Genomic DNA, 27,295 nt, shown 5'->3' with positions numbered 1-27,295 from the left:
GAGGTCCACAATTTTTTTCCTTGGCTTATTTCTTTTGAATTTTCCCATGATGTCAAGCAAAGAGGCACTGAGATTGAAGGTAGGCCTTAAAATACATCCACAGGTACACCTCCAATTGACTACAATTAGCCTATAACTAGCTAATTGGCTAATTGCCTAAAGGCTTGACATCGTTTTCTGGAATTTTCCAAGCTGCTTAAAGGCACAGTAAACTTAGGATACGTTTACACGACAACGATGTGCTAAAAACGGAAAAGTTTTTCCTTTGCGTTTTTGAAAAGTTTCGCATACAGACGACAATGTTGTCAAAACGATCCCGTTCACACGGATCCGCGAAAATGACTAAAAACGCTGTATTATGGATGCCAGGCCAGTAGTTGGCGATGTCACTTTGTAAAGAAACACTACATGCCTGCGCATATTAGCATTCTTCCACAGAGCGGTGAATACAAACAATGAAGATGACGATCGCTGGTCGTAGTTGTGATGCAGTAAATCTACACTTTGCTGGAGAAGCGTCAAAAAACTCAAAATCTTGAGCGGCACAAACACAGTCCTGTAGTCTGCCATTGTAGTTTTGAATGTCTCGCGCTTTGTTTTGAAGTACTCGCGCACATGCCTATAGACTAAACCCTCAAGATTATTCAATAAACTCTGCTCATTTTTACCATCACTTCGTCTCCTGCCTTCTTCTGTATTCCCCCTGCTGTCTCTTGGGCTGGTAGGAGAGTAAGTTAACATAACAAGCTGTTGATGTTGACTGGTTTTGGATATCAGACAGAACTCTGATATATGTATATCTTCTGATGGAGAGAGAGGTCTTGTGTACACTGGATCTAACATGCATTTTCACTGCCTCATGTTTTCATATTCTAAGCATATCATTGAATACTGTACATGGCATCACATCTCTGTCTATAGGCTATATACATAAGTGGTGGGTGAATGAATTGCAGGGTAAAGGTACATCAAATAAAATTAAATAAATAACGTTTAAAATACAAATACATTTTTCCCATCTGAATCCATACATTAATTTCAAGATTTTCAAATTGCAGGTTCTGCCTACTGTACAATGTTCACACTCCATACAAAACACTTCAAATGAATAAATTGTTGATTATTGTTATTTGCACAGACACCAGTATTCATATTGATAATTATACATATCAAATTGATGCCTATCAATCCATCATTCTTTACAATACACGTAATACACGTATGCATGGCATCATCGTTTTCACAGATTCACATTTATGTATGTTTACATGGAGACGATAATGGCATCGTTTTCAAAAATGTGCACTTTGAAAACCGTTTTCAAAAGTTTGCGTTTTCAGGCCCCAAAACGCCATTGTCGTGTAAACGAACAGCCAAAACGCATAAAAAGTTTTCCGTTTTTAGTTGAAAACATTGTCAAAAGTGAAACAATCTGTCTGTAAACAATTGTTAGAAAAATTACTCATGTCATGCACAAAGTAGATGTCCTAAAAAACTATAGTTTGCTAATATGAAATCTGTGGAGTAGTTAAAAAATGAGTTTTAATGACCTCAACCTAAATGTATGAATGTCTAAACTTCTAACTTCAACTGTATGCTGCATTTATATGCTTTTTGGACCTTCAAAGTTCTGGTCACATTTCACTTGCATTGTATGGACCTACAGAGCTGAAATATTCTTCAAAATATCTTCATTTGTGTTCTGCAGAAGAAAGAAAGTCATCCACATCTGGGATGGCATAAGGGTGAGTAAATGATAAGAGAATTTTCATTTTTGGGTGAACTATTCCTTTAAATAATTAAAGTTTTTTTTAAGTTAAAAGGTTTTTCATTGAAAATATCTCGAAAAACATAATCCATTTTACATTTATCCTTATATATTAAATTATTAAAGTTTTATTTAAAAAAATGTTTAAGTTCATGGCTTCATTTATTTTACATGTATTTTTATATTAATTTATTCAAGTCTACAAAAACTAATTCAAGTAGTTTATTTAGCCATTCATTTACAGTACTTTCCAAAGTTGTTCAGTTTTTTAAGAAGAAAAAAAACATCCAGATAAACTTGAATTTCATTAAACCATAAAAATGTTTCAGCTGCATGTACGATGTGATCAACCTTATATCCAAACACACAAAAACAACACTTAAATATATGTGCATTGCATATATATATATATATATATATATATATATATATATATATATATTTCTTTATAGATTATTGTGTCAATGACACATGAAGTTTATATACAGATGTTTCTCAAAAGGACATTTTCACTAATGCCACAAGATACTATGATATTAAAATGAGTTGTGATTGCAAAACCCACCTTAAAAATACACCTTTAGAAGTGTCTTGTGCTTTTTATTGTGCTGGTGTGCAGTAAATAGAAGTCTATCTACTAAGAAGTGTCAATCAATAGGCATTTTCAATTCAGCAGAATCCTGATTTTAAATACATCTGATGTCAGTAGCGGTTCTAGCTTGTATGGCGCCCTGGGCGAAACCTGGGCGTGGCTCTGTTTGGGTTACTTGGGAAAACACAGCTGTAGAATGTACGGTGCATGTGCTGCATTGGCTTGTAGATTATATAAATGCTCAATATAATTGATAGATATAATTGTATAATTGTATAATTATATATTGATAGATCATCAGGGAGCCCTGCTCATGACAGAGAATGATTCTCTCACTCATTCTCAACTGATTAAACCTTTTCCACTCAGATCATCCTTGCATTTCCTTACTGTGCATTTGTGCATGTTAGTCACTATACAATACGTGTATATATATATATATATATATATATATATATATATATATATATATATATATATATATATTGCATTTAACAAATTAAACTGCATGCATGATAAGACAGCTAGAGACCATAAAAACCACAAAAAGGAAATAAGAGAGAGTGAAAAATGTTCTTTTTCTTTCATTCCCGTAAAGTTTGTCTCAAGTGGGAAAACTAATTTCAGTAAAACTGGAGTAATCGTAATAAGACTAATCTATTACCCACACTACATCATCAGTAAAGTGACTGTGGCTTTTAAATGTTATATGAAAATGAGACTCAGAAAATGCAAACATTTTAGCAGATGTCAACAGATGATAATTCTCTCATTTACTCACCCTTATGCCATCTCAAACTCATAAGAGTTTCTTGCTTCTGTGCAACACAAAAGAAGATATTGTGATGTAGGCATGATGTAAACATATCAAGACAATGCAAGTCAATGGGGGCATAAAGGTAATCCATACAACTCGAGTGGTTTAATCCATATCTTCTGAAGCAATACGATCGCTTTTGGATTGAAAAACAGACCAACATGTAACTCCTTTTTCACTATACATCTTGACATCTGCAGTCTCCTTGGTATGATTTAACATGCACAGAGTAGTGAAAAAGGAGTTACATTTTGGTATTTTTCTTAAACAAAACCAATGGTATCGCTTTAGAAGGCATGGAATAAACCACTCATGTTGCATGGACCCCATTGACTTGCATGGTATGGACAAAAACACCTCATATCTCCAACAAAATATCTTTATTTGTGTTCTACAGAAGAAAGAAAGTCAAACGAGTTTGAAACCGCGTAAGTGTGAGTAAATGATGAGAGAACTATCATTTTTGAGTTAACTTTTCCTTTAAAACAAAGAGAAGACTAGAGTATTCCTCATTCCAGTGGTCCACTTTAAACAAGCACACTGTTGTGATGACCTTAAAACAGGGAATGGACATCTGAACATGTGACATTGATTTCAGCTGCATACCTACAGTCCTGACTGTATCCTCTGCGCTGGCAGTTACAGGAACGTATTTTATACATTTGTATAAGTAGTAACAAAATATCTGCTTGTTTAATGCAGCATATCTAATGGATTTTCCATTAAGTGCTTAGTTATTATTTGTTGCCAATACAAATTCTCTAAAGTGCAAATGGTAAATTTTCAAATCACTTTTAAGAATGATTGACCTCATTTGGTCCATTTAGGGGTTGGGAGGAGGTCAGGAGTTCACTCCTCTTAGTTAATCCAAGGTAAACATAGGCTGTTGCCCTCACACATTAGTGATCTCTATGCTTGAGTAACCGTGCATGGGACTGTCCTTGGTCCTTTGCAGGATCTTGATTCGATCATCTCTGGGTGGTGATCCACAGCTTCCTTGAAAAGTCAAGTCCCGCCCAGCAGTGACCAATGGATTGAATCTCAAAGGACTCTGAGGAAAGACAAAAGGTAATTTATCCTTTAACAGATCATTAACAAAAACATTTTGGTGCACAAAGTCCGCCATTTTTCTTTATTTTGTGTCAATAACAGGACAGCAGATACCTTGCCAACTTTTTGCCTGGGAGAAAATCCTTCCTCAGTTTTGCGGCAATTTGAGACAGGAGAATGTGTTGGAGTTCCCTCTTTCCTGTAGTCCTGGGTCTGATTTGTTCTGTAGGCCAGAAATACTTCTCAATCTCACTCGTTTCTAATCAATACAGTGACTGTTGAGCTAAGAGATATGAATATGCAGTATTGCTCTTTGATGTACACTGCTCTTTGTTATGTGCGTAGTTTAGCTCAGCATTCTAACAGCTCAAGGGTTTAAAGAGATAGTTCAACCAAAAATATTCTCTCATCATTTACTCACCCTCATGCTATCCCAGATGTGTATGACTTTATTTCCTCTGCAGGACACAAACAAAATGTTTTAGAATAGCTCAGCTCTGTTGGTCCTTACAATGCAAGTGAATGGTGACCAGAACTTTGAAGCTCCAAAAATCATATAAAGACAGCATAAAAGTAATCCATAAGACTCCAGTGTTTAAATCTATATCTTCAGAAGCGATATGATATGTGTGGGTAAGAAATAGATCAATATTTAAGTTATTTTTTTATACCATAAATCTCCACTTTCACTTTCACTTTCAAAATGTGAAAGAATGTGACATGAAAAGTGGAGATTTATAGTATGGATTACTTTTATATGGCCTTTATGTGATTTTTGGAGCTGAGATATTCTTCTAAAAATCTTCTTTGTGTTCTGCAGAAGAAATAAAGTCATACATCTCTGGGATGGCATAAGGGTGAGTAAATGACGAGAGAATTTTCTTTTTTGGGAGAACTATCCCTTTAAAAGTTCATTTGAAGGTAGATGACTTGTGTTCCAATTGCTAACAATCAATATAGCTTGTCCTATATGCTACTTACTACTATAATGAAGCTTTACAAACCTTGCTGGATTGAGAAGCACCTTCATTTCTTCATAAAGATGCCGGTGGATCATGTGTTTATTGTTAGGGATGTCTAAGGCCTTTGCCATGCTGTCTGCACTGAAGGTCGGGTCTAGAACCATTACAGCGCCGTGGATGCCACTGTTTTGAAGGCTTTCTGCATATTCCTGCAAAAAATACAAAATTTTATAAACAGTTTGAACATTATATCAGAGCAATGTCTTATTTTAGTGTAGCTTAGTGTCAGATATTATACTAAGCAAATTATGTGTACGGTTTGCGTTTATGAGTATAAAGTTGGTTCAAGTCCTGATTCCATCTGGTGTTCAACATTCTAGACAAGTCAGGGATTGTTTATAAAATTGGTCGTATATTCCTATAATAAAATTTTAAAAGGCAACTTGGCATTTTAAAAGAATAGTTTACCCAAACAAGAACATTCTGACATGTTTTTCCAAACCTGCATGGCTGTCTTTCTTCCATGGGACAAAAAAAGTGATGTCAGGCAGAATGCTAGCTCTGTCACCATTCACTTTCAATGCATCTTTTTGCCATACAATGTAAGTGAATGGTGACTGAGGCTAACACAGTTTTCATTTTTGATGAACTATCTCTCTACGGTCTTACCAACCTTGAGATCAATATCTCTGATCCATTTAATGACACGGTGACTGGTCCAGACCACCGGATCCACATCCCGATTCTCACACTGAGCACGACGTGCCTGTATAGTCTGTGGAGATATTATGATCACAGCACAAAGAAATCAGTACAGTATATCCTCACAATGCCAGTACAGAATACCTCCACATTTCGGATTTTCAGAATACATGGGATAGAATGTATACAGAAAACACATAAAAGCACAGTCACATTTAGCTTTGCATGACAAAATTCTGCAGGCAATGAAGCCGTGTCCAGATGTTAAGTGCGTGTAACCCGCAAAAACTACTTGGCAAGCAACCTATTTTAAGCTGCATTTTAAACTCTGGGAGAGTAAAGTTATATTCAGTGTAGCTATGTACAAAGAACAAACCACACTGATGTCAGTGGGTCAATGGTGTGATACTCATTTTTATATTTTTTTCCAGATCTAGTAAATTAGTAAAAAGAAAAATTGCAATTCACACAAAATAATTACTTGAATACACCTCTTCAGTGTTGAGCATATTTTCAATTTCAAAATGTAAAGCAATTTTTGACATTTTTCTGGGACTTAAAGTAAAAAAAGTCCTGTGGTGTAACAGTACAAAAACCAATGATTTCATACAAAGGTGTACATTACAGTCTTCAAAGACAAAGGACAACTGGCTCTAACAAGGACAGAAAGAGATGTGGAAGTCCAGATGTACAACTAAACAAGAGGATAAGTACATCAGAGTCTCTAGTTTGAGAAATAGACACCTCACATGTCCTCAGCTGACAGCTTCATTGAATTCTACCTGCTCAACACCAGTTTCATGTACAACAGTAAAGAGAAGACTCAGGGCTGCAGGCCTTATGGGAAGAATTGCAAAGAAAAAGCCACTTTTGAAACAGAAAAACAAAAAGAAAAGGTTAGAGTGGGCAAAGAAACACAGACATTGGACAACAGACAATTGGAAAAGAGTGTTATGGATCTTAACCCCATTGAGCTTTTGTGGGATCAGCTAGACTGTAAGGTGCGTGAGAAGTGCCCGACAAGACAGCCACATCTATGGCAAGTGCTACAGGAAGTGTGGGGTGAAATGTCACCAGAGTATCTGGACAAACTGACAGCTAGAATGCCAAAGAACTGCAAAGATGTCACTGCTGCACGTGGAGGATTTTTTGATGTAGTTTAAAGAAGTTCTGACATTTTTCAAATTATAATAGTAATTTTTTACATTATTAATGTTCTGACTATACATTGTGATCAGTTGAATGCCACTTTGGTGAATAAAAGTACACATTTCTTTCCAAAAGAACAAAATCTGTACATTATTCCAAACTTTTGGCCACCAGTGTACAGGTGCATCTCAATAAATTAGAATGTTGTGGAAGTTCATTTATTTCAGTAATTCAACTCAAATTGTGAAACTCGTGTATTAAATAAATTCAATGCACACAGACTGAAGTAGTTTAAGTCTTTGGTTCTTTTAATTGTGATGATTTTGGCTCACATTTAACAAAAACCCACCAATTCACTCTCTCAAAAAATTAGAATACATCATAAGACCAATAAAAAAAAATTTTTTTAGTGAATTGTTGGCCTTCTGGAAAGTATGTTCATTTACTGTACATGTACTCAACACTTGGTAGGGGCTCCTTTTGCTTTAATTACTGCCTCAATTCGGCGTGGCATGGAGGTGATCAGTTTGTGGCACTGCTGAGGTGGTATGGAAGCCCAGGTTTCTTTGACAGTGGCCTTCAGCTCATCTGCATTTTTTTGGTCTCTTGTTTCTCATTTTCCTCTTGACAATACCCCATAGATTCTCTATGGGGTTCAGGTCTGGTGAGTTTGCTGGCCAGTCAAGCACACCAACACCATGGTCATTTAACCAACTTTTGGTGCTTTTGGCAGTGTGGGCAGGTGCCAAATCCTGCTGGAAAATGAAATCAGCATCTTTAAAAAGCTGGTCAGCAGAAGGAAGCATGAAGTGCTCCAAAATGTCTTGGTAAACGGGTGCAGTGACTTTGGTTTTCAAAAAACACAATGGACCAACACCAGCAGATGACATTGCACCCCAAATCACAGACTGTGGAAACTTAACACTGGACTTCAAGCAACTTGGGCTATGAGCTTCTCCACCCTTCCTCCAGACTCTAGGACCTTGGTTTCCAAATGAAATACAAAACTTGCTCTCATCTGAAGAGGACTTTGGACCACTGGGCAACAGTCCAGTTCTTCTCCTTAGCCCAGGTAAGACGCCTCTGACGTTGTCTGTGGTTCAGGAGTGGCTTAAGAGGAATACGACAACTGTAGCCAAATTCCTTGACACGTCTGTGTGTGGTGGCTCTTGATGCCTTGTCCCCAGCCTCAGTCCATTCCTTGTGAAGTTCACCCAAATTCATGAATCGATTTTGCTTGACAATCCTCATAAGGCTGCGGTTCTCTCGGTTGGTTGTGCATCTTTTTCTACCACACTTTTTCCTTCCGCTCAACTTTCTGTTAACATGCTTGGATACAGCACTCTGTGAACAGCCAGCTTCTTTGGCAATGAATGTTTGTGGCTTACCCTCCTTGTGAAGGGTGTCAATGATTGCCTTCTGGACAACTGTCAGATCAGCAGTCTTCCCCATGATTGTGTAGCCTAGTGAACCAAACTGAGAGACCATTTTGAAGGCTCAGGAAACCTTTGCAGGTGTTTTGAGTTGATTAGCTGATTGGCATGTCACCATATTCTAATTTGTTGAGATAGTGAATTGGTGGGTTTTTGTTAAATGTGAGCCAAAATCATCACAATTAAAAGAACCAAAGACTTAAACTACTTCAGTCTGTGTGCATTTAATTTATTTAATACACGAGTTTCACAATTTGAGTTGAATTACTGAAATAAATGAACTTTTCCACGACATTCTAATTTATTGAGATGCACCTGTATGTATAAAATCATGAGCACTCACATGAGAAGAAGACTCCAGTCATATCAGCAACCTTATAAAAGCTGTTTTATTCTATATGGAGAGGGTCCCCTCATGAGGGCAGCCATTTTATGATCACATGACCAGCCAAATACTTCTTGCTTAATCTCAATAGCCACCCTGTTATTGGACACTTTCACTTATAAATTAAATTAACCATGGCTGACTGTGAATAATACATTTCTACAATGGCTTTGCTAACTGTAAACTTTTACATTTGAATTATGCTAAATCCACACCGCTAAGTGTCACAAAAGTCTAAGATGACAAATTAAAAAAATTACAATGTGCACATTTAAACTAGATTTTTAAAAGATTTCAAATTTGTATCACCTTGGACAACCTTATTTGTTAATGACCCCACTGAAAAATCAAGCAACTTCGTACGGTCAAAGATGCATACTCATGTGTCAAAGTTAACCAAACTTGAACCCCATGTGAAATTTACGTAGTGAAATTCTTCGCCACTGGAATTCCAGATGATTCCGGAATGCATGGGTTCCCATTGAGATGACTGTGTTTAGCCCGCTGAATTTCGCCTTGTAAAGGTAAACGTGACCGCGCCTTAATTTAAAGATCATATGGTCCATATTGTATCTTACCTCTTTATCAAAGTTGAGCATTTGCAGAAGCTGAATAGCTGATAGAATACTAGTTACATGGAACTTGTTGGTAATGTTGAAGATCGTCTCCAAGTCTCTCCGTGTGAGAGAGTTCAGTACTCTGCCATCCACTAATTGGTTGTGGAAGACTTGTGAGTACTGAGGAAGCCCGACATCACTCAGCCAGCTCTTAGACACCCAGTGATGGTCCATATCAGCAGCTTTGGAAAGCCTGACAGAAACAAACGAATAATAATAATCAAAAGACATAGAGGAAAAAAGTTTTACAAAATAGAGAGTTTAAAGACCCCATAAAACTTTATAAGCACCGTTTTCAGCCCTGTATTGAAATATTTCCTATTGAAACAGGAAGTTTGTGTGTGACATATCGAAAAAGTCTCTTTAAAAAATAATACTAATAAAATAACGAGTCGTTTTTAGTTTTGTCACAGCAATGAAACATAATTTGCTACTTGCTGGATGCAGTGGGAGGACCATTCTCATTCTAAAGAGCATTTGATTGGACCAAAATCTATGTAGTGCAGCATGAGTCATCAGTATTTTTGGTCCGTTTTCCCAGAAGAGAAAGACATTAAATTTTAAATGCATATATCTGCTAAAAGGGAATTTTTTTCAATGTTTAGGAGTACACTAGTATATAAATGTCCTTTAAGCAAACACACATGAACTAAAAGCCATGCACACATATCTTATGTGTATTTAGACTTGCTCTAAATTGTTGCTTACATCTGTGTTTGTGAATGTTGCCACTTACCCTCGTCCGTTCTCTGCCTCCCGGTAGTCCTCAATAGCAAGGCGGATTTTCCTGCGGTGCATGGGGCTGTTAATGCCCAACCCCAGCTCCAGATCCTCATCGGTCAACCCCAGCAACACCTGCAACAGGAAGTAGCTTGCTGTGACATCATCACCACACCAGCTCCACAGACCACAGCTGAATCAGTTCAACACTGTGAAAGTAACCAGGGCTTCCCTGTTTAACTGAGTAATCATTAACTAGATTAAAGGGATCTAGATTTCTTCCGTGGAACACAAAAGGAGAGCTGAATGTGAGCTTTAGTCACAATTCACTTTAATTGCATGCTAACCAAAGTCTCTCTAGCAAGTCAGTCCACTATCGGCCATCTTTGAAATGCACCAGGGAGGCTATTTCCAGTCATGCCAGTGCAGCTCCTATCTACTTGAATGAAGAAAGACCAAAATCTAAAAAATGGTTGGTCAAGATTACGATCAAAGAACATATTTCAAATCAGCAATAAAATCTGACAATACTGGTATCATAAATTGTGATCCTTTAACTCCTATTACGTTAAAAAACAAAATTTTCACGGCTTTCATAGCTAATGCACATGCACGTTCTAGAGTTGATTGACAGGTGATGTCTGTATCTAACAGGTGATTGTCTCTTTTACCTGTAAGGCGGGACTACCTTTCTACATCTGTTGACCGTTGGGCGTTCAGAGCTCCGTGGTTGAGCGTTCTAGTTTCTCCCATTTATTTTAATAGAAGTGGCCCATCTCTGCTAAATAATCTCTGATGCTAACATTCTGCCTAACATCTCCTTTTGTGTTCCATGGAAAACAGACGTTTCATACGGGTTTGGAACGACATGAGGGTGAGTATATGATGACAGGATTTTCATTACTGGTGAAATATCCTTTTAAATTGTAAACATCAGGGAAGTAAATATTGGGTGTATGTTAAAATGAAGTACAAGTCTTGCACAAATCTCAAAATGTCACTTAATCAAGGAGATGATTATAATCTTAGTATTATTTGTATGAACTTGCATTTTTTGCCAAAACATAATGTTCTTGTGGATGGAAAACATTTTAAAATGGCACAGATATGGAGTTTTTACCTTCCCACTCTTGACATTCTCTGAGCAGGCACGCATGTACATGGGCATTGCCATGACAACCTCCAGCCAGGCCTGCACAGTGACCGCCTTCCACAGAGACATGGGCTTGGTGCGCGTAAGCTCCGCCTGCTGCAGCCGCTCCAGCTGCTCCTCGCCATCTGATAGGCTGGGGTGTGTCTGGCTGGAGAGGCTGTCTGAGTCTGGGTTGATCAGGAGGGGCAGGAATGGGAGGGAGGGGGGCAAGTTTAAGGGTTCAGAGGGGTTGAGAGCACAACAAAAATGCCTTATCCATTCTGCACATAAAAGCTTTTTTTTAATAGCTGTCAGGATATCCACCCATCTCCATATAGCTCTGTTTAATTTGTTTGAGTGCAGTATTCTCTACCCTTTAAAATGCTCCTTAAATGCCAATCTGCTTTCTAGCACAAACTGATTGTGCGATAAGGCCTCCGGTCAAGATCGACAGACCTTATCTCTCCTCATATAAAACACAGATACCCTATGTGTGTGATTTATGTAACTTCATGCACATTTACCTCACTAACCACAGAATTCTCTTTCCTTAGTGAAACTTATATTGAATATACTTGCCTTCTTCCCCATATCCACGAATGGGCTAATTTTACTGCATTATTTTCTGTACACAAAATTGAGTCCAATGCTTGTGTTATATAGTTCTGTAACTAGGCTGTTTGGAAGGTTAAACTTTAAATCAAACTGAATAAAAAATATATAATTGTATAGTTTATTAAATGCAGTGGGAACATGTTGAACGTGTTTACATGCATTTTACACTGATTGTGCTTATTGTCGACAACTTGTGTTGTCATGTAAACAACTTTGCCTTGCCAGGGTAAGGTCAGGTTTGGGGAGTAACAGAATACATGTAATGGGATTACGTATTTAAAATATAAAATATAAGTAACTGTATTCCACTACAGTTACAATTTTAAATGTTGGTAATCAGAATACAGTTACATTCAAAAAGTATTTTGATTACTGAAGAGATTACTTTGCATTTTATTGTCATTTGTTCTATTTAATATTTAGTCTATTCAGTTAGAAAACATTTATAAATATAAATCATGCGATTCGAGGAGCGTTTGAACAGCGGTGAAACACTTTTGTATGATGTGTTACATTCATACAAATTCATATTATTGTCAGTGAAAAGATCCCTTGGGAGCTTAATAGAGGAGATACATCTTGTTTTTACAGCTTAACAAAAAACAGTTAGAAACGCTTTGATAGATTAAACTTAATAAACAGCCTACACGATTACATGCTTTGTCACTGTTTTTATGCAGTTAGGGTATTTTGACCAGAAATGCTAACCAATGTAACCTTTAACATTGTATATAAAGCTACAAATGCTATATTTTCTGCCACATTCTATGAACAGAATCCACATACGATCAGAAAATAATGTTTTTTTGTACACTCTGTGGGGTTTTGAAGTTTGGAGCAGCAAAAATAGTTAACCTTGTGTAAATTGTCATGTGAACATTTAGCTTAATGCTAAGCTGAAATGCTCTGTTACCAGGCGTGATTATATTTTATAATGTATTCTATGTCGACAATGCACATTGGAGCATAACATTTTTTCTCTAGTAAGACCTTTGATATTAGAGCAAAAATGTACTGCAAAAATCGTATTCTTAATGAGAATTTAAATATTGTTTTTCTGTAAAAATATAGAAAAATCCTTAAAACAAGATAACTTTACTTGAGTAGCAAAACTGTATAAGATATTTAGACTTTTTTTTCAGAGAATGTTTATATATATATATATATATATATACACACACACACTACCGGTCAAAAGTTTTGAAACACTTGACTGAAATGTTTCTCATGATCTTAAAAATCTTTTGATCTGAAGGCGTATGCTTAAATGTTTGAAATTAGTTTTGTTGACAAAAATATAGTTGTGCCACCATATTAATTTATTTCATTATAAAACTAAAATGTAATAATAATAAAAAAAGTTTTTGAAATTGATGACTTGGACCAAATAATAAAGAAAAGCAGCCAATAAGTGCCCAACATAGATGGGAACTCCTTCAATACTGTTTAAAAATCATCCCAGGGTGATACCTCAAGAAGTTGGTTGAGAAAATGTCAAGAGTACATGTCTGCAAATTCTAGGCAAAGGGTGACTACTTTGAAGATGCTAAAATATTACACAGTTTTGATTTATTTTGGATTTTGTTTAGTCACAACATAATTCCCATAATTCCATTTATGTTATTCCAAAGTTGATGACTTTACTATTATTCTAAAATGTGAAAAAAAAAAAAAAAAAAAAAAAAAGAAATTATAATAAAGAATGAGTGTTTCAAAACTTTTGACTGGTAGAGAGTGTGTGTGTGTGTGTGTGTGTGTGTGTGTGTGTATATATATATATATATATATATATATATATATATATATATATATATATGTAATTTTTCTTTATTTACATGTTTATACTCAAAACAAGTGAAAAAAAAACTTGCCAGTGCTGAAGAAGTAATCCAAAGTATTTAGAATACGTTACTGACCTTGAGTAATCTAACGGAATATGTTAAAAATGACATTTTACAGCATGTATTCTGTAAACTGTAGCGTTTTTAAAAGTAACCTTCCCAACCCTGGTATAAGGTCATAAATGGTTTAAAGGATGGGTTTGATACAAGTTAAGCACAACATTTGTGGCATAATGTTGATTACCACGTTGATTTTTTGTGGTAATCAACAATATGCCAAAAATACTGTCGATTGAGCTGAACTTGTATTGAACCCTGAATATTCCTTTAAGCAAAAACAGGTAGATTTTTGCCCATTACCTCAATTTGGCATTGCACATATTAGATTAAATTAGAAAAATGCAAAATAGAAGCATTTTCACAAGTGGTCTCACGCTTTTGACCCCACTGTATGTTCATTATATGTGTTAATTCCATTCTTACATTTTATTAGCATTAAGCACAAATCACTCAGATGGTGTTGTCAACAGGCTTTTTTGGTGCTGAATATCAGAATACACACCTATTACACACAGTACACTTTCATACATGTGCCAGCAGATGGTGCACTTCAACTCTGACTGAGCTAGTCCTGCATCATTGGATTCAACATGAATAAGGTGTATAACTTTCTACATTGCATACCATATCAATTATTAAGACTTATTTTCTTATATTTAGTTTCAATTGTAGACATATTAACATTAAAAGTATGCTTTGACAGGTATAAAACAAGACTGAACTTACCCTGAGGGTTAAGACTGAATCATCACCTTTCTGTTAAGGCTTCATCATTTTTTAATTAGCTGGAAAAATTACCTTTGTAAAACTCATTATCTAATAGGAATTGGGGACACTCGTATCAAACCTTTGGAGGAAATAAGCTCTTGGCTTAGCAATGACAGTTTGAGACATCTGAGAGCATCCACTAGCTAATGGAACAATAGTTTTCAATGGAGATCCCAATCTGTTTGCATTACAAGAAATGAGAACAAAAACCCAATCACTCTGAATTGACTGTGGTATGCTCTTAATCATCCTTCATGACACTGTAAAATTAACACTCCCATCAAATATATGTTTTGATGTAAAATAAATAAGAAATATTTTTAAGATTCTGCACTATTTCTAGAGTGCTAATCAAATTTGTGACTAACCATGTTAAATGAATATTCCAGGTTCAATTCAACTTAAGCTCAAGTGACAGAATTTGTGGCATAATGTTGGTTACCACAAAAAAGTATTTCGACTCATCCGTCCTTTTCATTAAAAAAAGCAAAAACCGAGGCACTTACAGTGGAACTGAATGGGGCCAATATTTGGAGGGTTTAAAGGCAGAAATGTGAAGCTTATAATTTTATAAAAGCTCTTCTTCTGTTAAAACTCGTGTATTATTTGAGCTGTAAAGTTGTTTAAATCGTCATTTTTACAGTCGTTTCAGGGTTTGTTAACATTGCATTGTCATGGCAACGAAGTCAGCGATTGTATCACACTAAAATCACGTTGACGCGCATATTGTTGACGTCTTGTGGCTATACTTTTGAAACAGTGAGTATTTTAATGTTTACGGATTGGCCCCCATTTACTTCCATTGTAAGTGCCTCACTGTAACCCAGATTTTGGCTTTTTTTTTTTAAATTAAAATATGGACCATTTTAGTGGTAATCAGTATTATGCCACAAATGCTGTTGATTGAGATTAAATTGTACTGAACCCAAAATATTCCTTTAAGTCCATTGTACAAAAGGTCAGCTTTTCTTGCTTCCATTGAATCACACAAGATTCTCTTTGGAACATTCACAAATCATACTGGATAACCCATCCATGCCAGCTTGAGTGCATTCTGTCATTAAAGCAAAAGGGGGACATAGCAAACACTGAGAAATTCATGTTAATCTTTCAATTCAGCTTTTCACTCAAATTGTTATGCATTTGCTATTGAAGTATTTTTCACAAGTAGACTCAGACTTTTGAACCCCACTGTATGTTTCTTAATAAATGTGCATGTTGCTTGTAGATACACCCTTAAATAAAAACAAAAACAAAAAGTAGTCATGAAATGATGTTTTGGGTAAAGGGGCACATGATCGTGCTCATGTTTTGGATAAAAGTGCACATGATAGACTTGTTCCTGTTGACATCATTCGTATGGGTTATGAATGTAGTGAGTTTGGGGCATTCTCATCCACTGAGGTAAGACAATGTTAAGACACGTGTTAACAAAGATGGTGGACAGTTACAAATGAAGAGCAGAGGGGGGTTGCCCCAAACCATGCCAACCCCAGAACAAGAGGGTTAAGAGGAAACCAGTACATGAAAACTCACACACAGGGTTATGGGTTTTTATTTTAAAATAAGTTTTTATTTTAATAGTTTTTTAAATCATTTGTCTCCAGAATGTTAAAACTTCCTCATCGGTCTGTCCGTAATTCCAAAGACAGTCTGGTTTCATTGAAATGACCTCCTTCCTAATTTTTAAATAAAATTCTTTGATATATTTAATCTTATATCTGACATTATCTACTTTACAAACCTTACAACATAAACTCATTAGTCACATGAGGAATGAAAGTCAGTTTAATTTAAAAGATAAAAAATAACAATAATAATAAAAAATAATCAGTGCCAACAAGACGCAAAGGAAAGTTTGAAATATGTGATATGTCAGCGAGACAGAGTAATGATGACATCATTGCATTCAACATTAATGGAAAAGAATGTTATGGAAGCAGGGTGTGTTTTGATTTTTCTTGCAGACATTCTTTTTTTTGCACACTTCGGAAAATATTCCTATGAAAGGACAATTTCTTGTCTACTGCAAGCTTTGTGTTTTTAACTTCACAACATCTAGTAGGCTATAAACCTTTGGCACTTTGTTGACACAAGGTCCTTATGAGGTTCAGCACCTATGGTTGGGGGGAAAATACCGTATCTACCAAATTTGTGTATTAAAATGTGCTAAATTAACACCCTGTCTACACAGGACGCAAGCGTTACGTTGCATCAAAAGCAAATCACTCCCATTACAATCAATGACGCTGTCTACAGTGGAAGCGTAGATGGATGCTACTCCAGCCACTTTATTATCCTGTAAATTTGAAGTAAAATACATTAACTTATATCATACATGTGAATCTTTTTGCCATTCTGATTGTAACATTAAAGGTGCTGTAAGTGAATTTGTCATGGAAAGGTATGCAAAAAAAATGTCCTACTCCTTGAAAGATATTAATAAAATAAGTGTTGTGAGATATCTCACCGGTCCCTGTGACAGCTCTAGACTCTGTAAACAGCAAACAAAAATTTGTCCAGGGGCCCCGATCTCTGATGCCTTCGACCCGTCAATCATTTTGCACGTTTTATTGAATTATTGAGGCTTAATGCCATTTTTATGCCACGTTGTTCATAACAGTTGTCAGTTGAGGGCGCTATTTTGCTGCTGTTGATTTTGACAAAAATTTCTGCTAGTTATCGGTCTCAATAAAGCTCATTTGCTATCTTTGGAGTGCAGAGTTTTGGAAAGAGGGGGCATTTCAAGATATATATATATATATATATATATATGCGTGGCAATGGCACAGTTTGAGGAAATTCTAAAATGGCTAAAATCGCTTACTGCACGTTTAAATCCAGCTCGTTATGTTTCTGATCTCTTGTTTCTAATAACATACGCAGTTTTAGCCAAAATAACATTCCAATAGTAATTATATAATAAGTAAATGTTTACGTTGAAAATAATGTAGGATACAGTTAGCAAAGGGTGGTCTACTCGAGCTCACAGCTGATTGGTCCGTGTTTTCTGTACGTTATTTAGAATGTATCATCGACGCTTCCAGTGTAGCAAAACGTCTGGTCAACGGACACGTCCGGTGTAGTCAGGATGTAAGGGCAACAGTCAGTGATAACACAGTTTCCTCTAGGTCAGTTCAAAATCTAGCATAATTCCTCACAGGTTATATAATATGTTTTTTAAAGGATTGTTTTAAAGAAATGGAAAACTGTCTAATAAATAATGCTACAAATGGGGCAGATCTGAGATACAGGCACATGTCTAAACAAAACTACATTTATGCAGTCACATCAGACCAAACACAAATAACTCTGACAAGGCCAGTCTGATACATATACTGTTACTTCTTAAAATCTAAAATAGGTCTTTCCAAAGAAAATATGGATTGACTTTTGTTAAGTTTATAGTTTGCTTGGTGCAACCTTGCAAGTAGTTATGCATAATAAAACATTTCCTTGCTGCGGAGTGTAACTTTGAGAAAACACACTAAATGAATCTGTTATGCAACTTTTCCTCAGTGATTAGCGTACTGAGGAGTACAGCTAAAGAAAAATGTCATATCTGGATGGTTTTGAGTTCTGCAAAACTGCAATTGTTAAACATTAAATCATTCAGATTTTCAAGACAAAGGCAGGGGCAATGGACCAAACAGTATGGTGTATGATGAAAACAACCTGGGGCCTTGGGTGCATGGTAAAAGCGGTCATGAAAAAGAAGCATTCCACATAAAGACATCAGCAAACACAAGGTGCACAAGAGTTCCTATTTACAAATGCTCAGCAGTAATTCAAGTTTCCAGTTTATAAAAAAGAAGACATATATTACCACAAATAAAGCATAATAACAGCATAAACATATTCACACACAAATGATCCCATGTATATATTTATATGCATGTAAACATATGCACATATGCATACATATATAAATATATATTTCATTTACATAGATGCTCTTTTAAGTGTCGTATGTACATTTCGAGGAGGCAGCAGTTCTTTATCTTTCCTGTATTTTTCATGGGGAATACATTTCAAGGCACACACAATCGCATCCTGTATACACTCTTGCCCTCACACATTAACTCATACACATCCAGGCATACATGCTGAAACACACACACACACACACACACACACACACATATATAGCACTATCACCAGTCAGCATCCTCCTCTATATAGTAATCAGGGGTGGAAGTACCATCAAACAGGCCCGGATCCATGGACTTGCGCTGAGATTTACCCCGGGCGAACACTCGAGACAGTGAACCAAGACTTATCTTCTCCTTCTTTTTCTTACGCTTCTGGTCCTCGAGGTCCTCCATGGACTGAACCGATAACACGGAAAGGCAGAAACAGAGAGGAAGAGATAGGAGAAGAGAGAATAGAAAAGTAATGGTGGACACATGGGAACAGGTCAGTCTTGTTTTTTTGATAAGGAATATCTGCGCTCTCATCAGCAACGCTTTAGGTTTCCCCATAGTTGTAGTTCCCTTATAAACATCTATCCAGCGTTCTGTAGTTGCTACAATTATTACTACAGTAAAACTGTGGTAACTTGGTAGTAGACCCCAAAAAAGTGAACAAAATGTAATGTAAAAATGAAAAGCTTTTTAAAGTGTTTGAAAGAGATCCTAACTTTTCTTCAACTTTAGGAATTTTTAGCATTCTTTTTAGACTTCTAAAAAGTAAAGTCTTGTTAAAACATTTTCCAGACACTAACTAGTTTATTTAATTTATCTGCTAACTATGTCCATCAATGTATGTACATGTATCTATGGATATTTATGTAATGTTTCTCTGAAAGTCATGAAAATTCCCACTACAGATTCAAAGATACTCAAATTCTGTAGTGTTTAATAGAATTCTTTGGTGGAAATGACATTTTTAATGTTTTTGAAATAAAATGTCTGAATCTTTTGTCTTGCTAAGACTAATTTCATAGCTTACATTTTGTACATTCAAAATACATACAATTAAATAATATTTTCACACTTTATGTAATTTGTCAAAATGACAGCTTTTTTGGAAATGATGCACAATAAAAACAGTCTGCTCACAAGTGATATTAACCTTGATTTTTCTTTGTTTTCTTCGCACATCACAAGCATTCTCTTCATTGACACTTTTGTTGACTTGGTTAAGTACACTTCCTTTAGAAAAAAACGTTATTATGGGCAAAATAAATTTCTATGGGATAGTCGTAATTTTTGAAAAATTGATAGAAATTATTTTCACACAATAAATACACTCTTTGTTAATATTATTGTAGTTTTAAACAAGTAATAATATATTTATTTAGGGCTGTCAATCTATTTAAATTTTTAATCGAATTAATTACATGGTATGCCGATTAATTAATCAGATTAATTGCAATTAATCGCATACATAATTATTTGCTGAAAAAGCCCCTCAAATAACAATAATTCTTTATATAATGATTAAATATAAATAGTTGTATTTAAATAATTATATATATATATATATATATATATATATATATATATATAACATGGACTGTGTCCGAAATCGTTCACTCATTCACTATTCCCTATATAGTGAATGGCAGTGAGTGCACTATATCTCAGAAGTGAATGAACGAAATGAGTGAGTGAATTCAGACACTGACGTACACACTGAGCGTCGGAACTCTGGGGCTGTCGCAGAAACAACGTCACATATGAAATTTTAAAATACTTGTTATTCTTATTAAATAATATATGAATACAATAACTCTTCATTCTGTTTGTCATATTTAATATATATGTTAGTATAAAGAGTAAACACATTTTATCAAATGTACATTATTGTATTTATTTGTTATGCTTTAGTATCTTTAAACTCCAATACAAGCTGGGTAGCGTTTTTGGGTGCATTGCGACCTCATCCGACCAAATGTTCATAACCTACATGTTATAACCGAATATATAAATCATCCACAGAATTATCATTTCCACTGTGTGCAGTCTCCTGAGTTAAAATAATATCACCTCAGTGAATTATTTAGTAAATAAAGAATTCGTCAGCTTAATGGCAAAATTCTGTATAAAATGTAAATAGAGTACATTATAAAATTTATCTGTATGTTTTGCCTCTCTATATTTTATTATGTTATTTTAATAAAGTAATGATTTGTCAAAACTAATTTAATCCATTTAGCATGAAATAAAACATTGCAGGAGTGAAGGAAGCAGTAAACTGTCATCTCTCTCCTGCACGCGCTCCCTCTCCCAGTACGTCTTCCCTGCGGTGGATTATTGGCAATTAACCGTCGTCGAGTTTACATCGAATGTACACTTGAAATGAGAGTGCATTGTGGGTAAGAATGAGTGAACAAAAGTAGGGAACGAGTGGCTCACTCACAATTCAGACACTCCTACAAAATGGCGGACACCTGAAATAATGCACAGGGGGTATAGAATCTATACATAAAAGGCCTTTAAAAAGTATACTTTTTTTTTTTTTTTATAAAAATAAAGTATAAATCTATTAGTTAAAAAAAAAAAACAACAACTTCAGGGTCATGAAATTGCCCTAAGTTAAATAAACACCCATTAAAGGTGCTGTATGCGATTTCAGCTGTTTTACTTCCACAAGACTAAGCTGTTGAATTAGCCCCCCTTCCAAAATCCCACACGCAAAGATAACAAATGAGCATTATTGATACCATCATAATGCAGAAACGGTTGTAAAACATCAGCAGCAAAATAGTGCCCTCAACAGATAACTGTTATGAACAACATGGCTTAAAAATGGCAGTAAGCATCAAGAATTAGCTGCAACTACAAAATGATTGACAGGTCGAAAGCGTCATTGTCAACGGTTCGTGGACACATTTTTTTTTTTTTTTTTTTGCTGTTTACAGAGTCTAGTGCTGTCACAGAGACAGGTGAGATATCTTACAACACTTTTTTCATTAATATCTTTCAGGGAGTAGGAACATTTTTTGCATACCTTCCATAAAAAAAAAAAAAAAAAAAAAAAAATAAAATAAAAAAAAAAAAAAAAAAAAATCGCTTACAGCACCTTTTACTATTGTAAAACGAATAGTTCCAGTCCTGGATGATGATTGGTCAATACAATTGACCTATCCGCTGCATGTTGTGCATTACAATTGCCTTTAGCTACTGTAGTTAGAAAACAGATAGTTCCGATGCTGCCTGGTTAATGCATTATACCAGCCATGCTAAACTACACAATATAGTGACAGCTGCGACACGAAACACACGTTTACTACATCAGCATGCAGCGCAAATAGCGGATCGTTACTTTTTGTTGCATAGCAATACCTGAAATGTCGGGGATTATATCTTCTAGCGGAAGGATGCTAACAGATTTGCTTCATAAATTAATTTATAGGAATTTTATAATATTTTCATAATATTTTCATTATGCAGTAACAGTTTTATAAAAGTGATAAGGCACTCGGGCCATGCCATCTTGTGAATAACACCCTTTATCTGTGATTATAATGACAATATAAAACAGCCTCTTTCGTACCTTAGTAGTAACAGTGGTGACTATAACTGTCGTAACTTTGACGTTTTGGCGCAAACTATGATTACCATGGTACAGTTAAAGTTAGAAGTTTACATACGTACACCTTAGCCAAATACATTTAAACTCAGTTTTTCACAATTCCTGACATTTAATCGTAAAAAACATTCCCTGTCTTAGGTCAGTTAGCAGCATCACTACTATATTTTAAGAATGTGAAATGTCAGAATAATAATAGAGAGAATTATTTATTTCAGCTTTTATTACTTTTATCACATTCCCAGTGGGTCAGAAGTTTACATACACTTTGTCAGTATTTGGTAGCATTGCTTTTAAATTGTTTAACTTGGGTCAAACGTTTTGGGTAGCCTTCTACAAGCTTCTCACAATAAGTTGCTGGAATTTTGTCCCATTCTTCCAGACAGAACTGGTGTAACTGAGTCAAGTTTGTAGGCCTCCTTGCTCGCACACGCTTTTTCAGAGAGGAGGTCAGGGCTTTGCGATGGCCACTCCAATACCTTGACTTTGTTGTCCTTAAGCCATTTTGCCACAGCTTTGGAGGTATGCTTGTGGTCACTGTCCATTTAGAAGACCCATTTGCGACCAAGCTTTAAATTCCTAGCTGATGTCTTGAGATGTTGCTTCAATATATCCACATAATTTTCCTTCCCATGATGCCATCTATTTTGTGAAGTGCACCAGTCCCTTCAGCAGCAAAGCACCCCCACAACATGATGCTGCCACCTCCATGCTTCACGGTTGGGATGGTGTTCTTCGGCTTGCAAGCGTCACCCTTTTTCCTCAAAACATAATGATGGTCATTATTGCCAAACAGTAAAATTTTGTTTCATCGGACCAGAGGACATTTCTCCAAATAGTAAGATCTTTGTCCCCATTTGCATTTGCTAACTGTTATCTGGCTTTTTTATGGCGGTTTTGGAGCAGTGACTTCTTCCTTGCTGAGCAGCCTTTCAGGTTATGTTGATATAGGACTCATTTTATTGTGGATATAGATACTTGTCAACCTGTTTCCTCCAGCATCTTCACAAGGTCCTTTGCTGTTGTTCTGGGATTGATTTGCACTTTTTGCACCAAACTATGTTCATCTCTAGGAGACAGAGTGCGTCTCCTTCCTGAGTGGTGGGATGGCTGCGTTGTCCCATGGTGTTTATACTTGCGTACTATTGTTTGTACAGATGAACGTGGTACCTTCAGGCATTTGGAAATTGCTCCCAAGGATGAACCAGATTTGTGGGGGTCCACAATTATTTTCTGAGGTCTTGGCAGATTTCTTTTGATTTTCCCATGATGTCAAGCAAAGAGGCACTGAGTTTGAAGGTAGGCCTTAAAATGCATCCACATGTACACCTCCAATTCAGTACACCTCCTACCAGAAGCTAATTGGCTAATTGTCTAAAGGCTTGACATCATTTCCTGGAATTTTCCAAGCTGCTTAAAGGCAGAGTTAACTTAATGTATGTAAACTTCTGACCCACTGGAATTGTGATATAGTCAATTAAAAGTGAAACAATCTGTCTGTAAACAATTGTTGGAAAAATTACTTGTGTCATGCACAAAGTAGATGTCCTAAACAACTTGCCAAAAGTTTGCTAATATGAAATCTGTGGAGTGGTTAAAAAATTAGTTTTAATGACTTAATGACTTAGTGTATGTAAACTTCTGACTTCAACTGTACATTTTTGTAAGGGTTTGAACTTTTGTTGCTGCTTCAACTAGCCAATGGTGCCTAAGAAAAATACATTTAATTCACTCTTGTGGAGCACAGCTAATTCTCATGGGTACAAACTGTATCTTTTGATTTATCTGCACTAATTACCGTTGTGATAAAACCAGACCCCAAAGCCATGCTAATGAGCAGCGCAGGGACTGAATATTTGAGAAGAGTAAAGGTGGAGATAAAAAACAAGTTGGGAAGGCTGATTACTTGATCGGGGGTGCCAGGCAGCTCTTACATTGCAGAGGGAGTGAGTCCTGTGACGGGGCGAGTTGATGTCGCTCGGTGTGGATGAGCGGTCGCCGTCGGCAGCCGAGGCATCCGAGATGACGGAGGGCTGGCGGGAGTGACAGGGGCTGATCCTCAAAGCAGCTGTGGAGGCGGGAGAGACTGTGTATGAGTTTGTGTGTGCTGGGCAAAAGGGTGGGCAAGTGGTGCATGGTGTTGCTTGTGTGTTTTGCAAGAGTGATATACATATTTATGTGACTGTGCCTATTCTCATGAATATGATTGTGCATTTGGATGCATGCAGGGTCCAAAATTAACACTCTAAAAATTGGCTTTGGTGAGTAAATACAGGATTCCCACTCTTTTTGTCAATGAAGTTCAATTACTTTTCCATGACATTTCCAGTTGTTTTTGATCACTCGATTAGTGAGGCAATTCAAACAATTCATTGGAATGATCTGACTCAATAGAACTATTTTCTCACAAATCAAAGATCACTATGGCTTCTTAACAAATTCTTCTCTACAAAAGAGCAATATCTAGGCAATCAGGTATTTTAGAGTAAAGCGTAATTAGAAAAATATATATTTACTATAGAAATTTCAGTTCATTTTCCAGTTGTTTGTTATAACTGCATAAGGAATTTTTATTCAGATTGATTTGCTACTGATTCACTGATTCGACAGGTGAAGCAACTCAAACGATTATTTGGAAAGATTCAATTCAAAATAAGAATTTGCTCAAAAATCGAAGCTCACTATGGCTTGTAAACACTTTATCCTAGACAAGAGCAATATCTATCTGAAGAAATATTTTAGAGCAGTATAACTAGAAAAATTTATATTCCCTATATCCATTTCCATGACTTTCAGTCATTTGTGATTACTGGATAAAGATCTTTGCTAATCATTTTGACCAACTTGCTAATGATTCATTCAGATCAATTGGCGAAGCAGTTCAACCGATCCATTGGATAGATCTGACTCAAAAGAACCATTTCCTCACAAATCGAAGATCACTATGGCTTGTAAACAAATTTTATCCACACAAGAGCAATATCTAGGCAATTAAATATTTGAGAGTAAAGCGTAATTAGAACAATTTATATTCACTACAGAATTGTCCTGACTAGAAAAAGGGATATTAACTTTAGAAATTTCCATGCCTTTTAAGATTTTGTTAACTTCAATGACATTTCCAGACCTGGAAAACACATTTGTAAAATTCCCTGATATCTCTAGGTTTTCCATGACCATGGGGAACCCTGTAAATAGTACTGGCCAGTTGACTGGTAACTTTTTAGGATCTGCAATATGATAAATGGTTTAAATTACAATGCAACAACGATAGCCAACCTCGCTGATGTGACTAACATGAATTATTTAGTGGCTGTGGTCATGACTCGCATACCTTCTAACAGTTTTTACCTCAGTGGAAAATATACGTTTGGACCCTGCATGTGCGTGTGTATGACTGTACCTTGCCTGTCCGCAGGGTGTGAATGGTACAGGGTCTGCTGACTCTGTCTGATCGCTGCTGTGAGGGGAAGGTCTGCTTGCATCACCCACTCCTGATTGCCATTTACTACTGGCTCTGATGGCATCGCCAGAGAGTGACGCTTTGGCACGTCTTTCGTGAGGGTGGCCAGAGACTGCTTTGCCTGAAATTGTGTATAAAACAAATTGTGTATAAAAACAGAAATTATGAGTGACTGCGTGTGATTATACGCATGTTTGCACATTGTAATGCCAATCAAGCAGAATGTAGTGTTTAAAATTGCATAATGCAGACCAGTTGGGATTTCATGGTCCATCTGATGAATGTTGAGGCTGATGTATGTGCAATCGGACAGTCACTGAGGGGTAATTTGAGACTCTTTAACGATAAGAGCCACAAACCGACTTGAGAAACAGATAAGTAGTATTTATGACATCAGTAGAAGTGGATGTGTATGTCTGTGTGTGAGAAAGATATAGAATCTCACCATGGTGAGTTCTGCCTCCAGCTCTTTGATTCGGTTCTCCTTCATGTCTATCTGGGAGCGCAGGATACTGGCTTGTTCTGTGGCCTCTTTGGTCTGCCTGCGCAGGTCCCATTTCTCTCTCTCCAGCATGTCCTTCTCTTTAGCCAGAGCTTTGACCGCATCCTCGCTCTCCTGCAACACAGCACACAGTGAGCGTTGGTTCACCTGGGACACATACATACATTCCTTTTCTTTCTACTCAAGAAACATCTCCAATTACAAAGAAAATTTCAGCCTGAAAATCACGTGAATGTGGCGAGATTTTTGCCAAATTAATTGCAGCCGTTCTGAGGTGAAATGTCCACTGTGTGGCGCTAAAAGTGAGTAAAATCTTCACCCAAACAGATGAGATTTTGAATGTTAATGCTCTATTAAGTTTTACATCAACAAAACCTTCCCCAAACCTTGAACCTAAACCTAACGATAGTGTCATAAAAAGCAAATGTGAGATTAAAAAAGCAACTGCTGAAGTAACCACTCATTTTGTGGTGTTTCTATAACATTTTTGGCTCACGTTTCAATTTGCATGCTCTGTGAGACTTGTACTCCGGGCCTTTGCATTGCAAGTGCAACACTCTATCAGTTGAGCTACTGTGTAATCTGATTGCATATGAACAAGCTTGTAAATGTAGTTAATTATGTAACGCAAATGTTAAAATATATCGCCTCAAGTCGTGTGCTATAGAAAAAGTGTTTAGATGTCATTAGATAGAATTGTGTTAGTGTCACCGGTCCTACTCGACCTGCCCCGAGTGGGATTCAAACCAGCGTCATGGGAGTCAGACGTGCTAGCAAGGAGGCTACATAAGCCATGGCTTCTAGCCTCGGTCGCTAGTGCGACTCTTAAGGCCAGGAGACTGAGGTTTATACACTGCACAGCTATCACGTATCAGCTGGCTACTGTTACATTCGGAACATAGTGAAAAATAAGTGCTTATAAACTGATAATCTGCTGTTTTACTCGTGATTTGTGTGAATGTGAACAAAATATTTGTTGTTGTAGCCCCTCTAGTGTTCATTTCACTAGGAAACTGCTGTGATACGTACAGCGAACCACGTAAAAGTCATTCTGTAAAAATGGAGGTATAATACTGTGATTCTATGAGACCAGGTTGGAAACGTTAATAACCAATTGATTACTGCTGAGGAAAATGTATGTCCTTTGCACACATTAAGCATATTATAACGTAACTAGTTACAT

At 36.4% G+C, this 27,295-nt stretch overlaps 1 protein-coding gene across 6 annotated transcripts in view; it reads right to left on the bottom strand.

Annotated features, from left to right (window-relative positions):
- Nucleotides 1-2,001: 2,001 nt before the first annotated feature.
- The window catches only part of LOC127426181 (kazrin-like), a 243,124-nt gene continuing 217,830 nt past the window's right edge, over nucleotides 2,002-27,295 (bottom strand). For 3 of the 6 annotated variants that reach the window (XM_051672811.1, XM_051672812.1, XM_051672813.1), the window contains 11 exons: nucleotides 26,056-26,226; nucleotides 25,551-25,731; nucleotides 24,082-24,215; nucleotides 18,813-18,939; nucleotides 11,316-11,515; nucleotides 10,212-10,330; nucleotides 9,437-9,668; nucleotides 5,863-5,964; nucleotides 5,232-5,398; nucleotides 4,342-4,450; nucleotides 2,002-4,228 (listed from right to left, as the gene is read on the bottom strand). In XM_051672811.1, the coding sequence (XP_051528771.1) occupies nucleotides 4,070-4,228; nucleotides 4,342-4,450; nucleotides 5,232-5,398; nucleotides 5,863-5,964; nucleotides 9,437-9,668; nucleotides 10,212-10,330; nucleotides 11,316-11,515; nucleotides 18,813-18,939; nucleotides 24,082-24,215; nucleotides 25,551-25,731; nucleotides 26,056-26,226 (1,701 nt within the window). In that variant the 3' untranslated portion in view covers nucleotides 2,002-4,069. Of the gene's footprint in view, nucleotides 4,229-4,341; nucleotides 4,451-5,231; nucleotides 5,399-5,862; nucleotides 5,965-9,436; nucleotides 9,669-10,211; nucleotides 10,331-11,315; nucleotides 11,516-16,383; nucleotides 18,940-24,053; nucleotides 24,216-25,550; nucleotides 25,732-26,055; nucleotides 26,227-27,295 lie in introns of those variants that run through there. The other 3 variants (XR_007894751.1, XM_051672814.1, XM_051672815.1) reach the window with 3 other exon arrangements.

This window comes from Myxocyprinus asiaticus, chromosome 35 (genome assembly GCF_019703515.2).
Source record: "Myxocyprinus asiaticus isolate MX2 ecotype Aquarium Trade chromosome 35, UBuf_Myxa_2, whole genome shotgun sequence".
NCBI lineage: Eukaryota > Metazoa > Chordata > Actinopteri > Cypriniformes > Catostomidae > Myxocyprinus > Myxocyprinus asiaticus.
The sequence above is the reverse complement of the archived record's forward strand: the minus strand, read 5'-3'. Positions and strand labels throughout refer to the sequence as shown.